The sequence below is a fragment of the Galeopterus variegatus genome, unplaced genomic scaffold (assembly GCF_000696425.1).
Source record: "Galeopterus variegatus unplaced genomic scaffold, G_variegatus-3.0.2 Scaffold5431, whole genome shotgun sequence".
NCBI lineage: Eukaryota > Metazoa > Chordata > Mammalia > Dermoptera > Cynocephalidae > Galeopterus > Galeopterus variegatus.
Genome location: NW_007731542.1, coordinates 85,355 through 86,789, shown reverse-complemented (window position 1 = coordinate 86,789; position 1,435 = coordinate 85,355). Strand labels below are relative to the sequence as shown.

At 35.3% G+C, this 1,435-nt stretch overlaps 1 protein-coding gene across 1 annotated transcript in view; it reads left to right on the top strand.

Annotated features, from left to right (window-relative positions):
- The window catches only part of LOC103604842 (olfactory receptor 5A1-like), a gene marked incomplete at its 3' end in the record, with an annotated part of 4,939 nt that extends 3,737 nt beyond the window's left edge, over nt 1-1,202 (top strand). The window contains exon 2 of the mRNA XM_008589422.1: nt 1,181-1,202. Coding sequence (XP_008587644.1) covers nt 1,181-1,202 — 22 coding nt within the window. The remainder of the gene's footprint in view (nt 1-1,180) is intronic.
- Nucleotides 1,203-1,435: the final 233 nt, after the last annotated feature.

Genomic DNA, 1,435 nt, shown 5'->3' with positions numbered 1-1,435 from the left:
AAGTAATTCTGAACAAAAAAATAAAAAAACCTCAAGTCATTACACTACTTTACTTCAAACTATACTACAAATCTATAGTAACCAAATAAGGTGGTACTGGCATAAAAACAGACACATGGATGAATGGTAAAGAATAGAAATCCCAGAAATCAACCCAGGTACTTACTGCCAACTGATCTTTGACAAAGACATGAAGAACAGACGCTGGAGAAAGGACGGACTCTTCTGCAATTAGTGTGGGAAAACTGAAAATTAAAAATAATCTTAAAAAGAATATTTTATTGCAATGGCCACAACCGGAGACACGAAAAGAAAATGTCAGTGAGAGAGAGAACAAGAGAAAAAAGAAGAGAGGAAAAGAGGAAGAAAGAGAGAGAGAGAGAGAATGGGAGGGGGCAGTGTTTATCTGTGTTTACGCCCCCAAACCCTTGCTCCTTCCACTCTACCCTGGAGCCTGTAGAAGAAAGTAATTTGTGAAAAAGGAATAGGGAGAAAGAATGGTAGAAGGAAGTGGACACTTTTAAGTCAATTGTTGGTCATATTCTTTGAGGCTACAAAGAAGTTAAAGTCAGCAATTTCTGGGTATAGGTGAGCCTGGAGCATGCTGGATGGGAGCTTCCTAGAGACCATGCAAGGCTTCAGAAATGATGGCTGTCCTGTGTGTCTAGGAAGGCAGGACCGAAGTCCCAGAGACCTGAGCATCAATACAATAGAAAATACAACACAGTACAAAAAATAAAATAAAAAATAAGTGCTTGTTTTTTGAAAAGATAAGTAATCCAGAGAAACCCTTAAATAGACTACTTAAGAAAAGAAGACTCAAATAAATAATATCAGAAATGAAAAAGAAGATATTACAACTGGTAACACAAATGTAAGAGTATCACGAGACTACTACAAGGGAGTATATGCTAATAAATTGAACAATCTTGCAAAAGAGATAAACTTCTAAAACTACATAACTTACCAAGACTGAGTCACAAAGAAACTGTAAATCTAAAGGAGAGTAAGGAGATGTAATATGTATTTAAAAGTCTCCCATCAGAAAAAAGCCCAGGACTAGATGGCTTCCTGTCTGAATTCTACCAAACTTTTAAAGAAAAAGTAATACCAATTTTTCTCAAAATATTCCAAAAAGTCAAGGAGAAGAGAATACACTCAAACTGATTTTACAGACTAGATCACCCCCAATACTAAAGAAAAAAAGACACAGATAAAGAAAACTAAAGGCCAATATCAGTGATGAACATAGATGCAAATTTCCTCAACAAAATTTGAGTGAACTATATACAGAAGTTCATTAAAAGGATGATTCACCATGTTCAAGTAGGATTTATTACTGGGATGCAATTTTGTTTCAACATGCACAAATCAATAAATGTGATCTACCACATTAACAAAATGAAGGACAAAAACCACATGATCATCTCAAAAG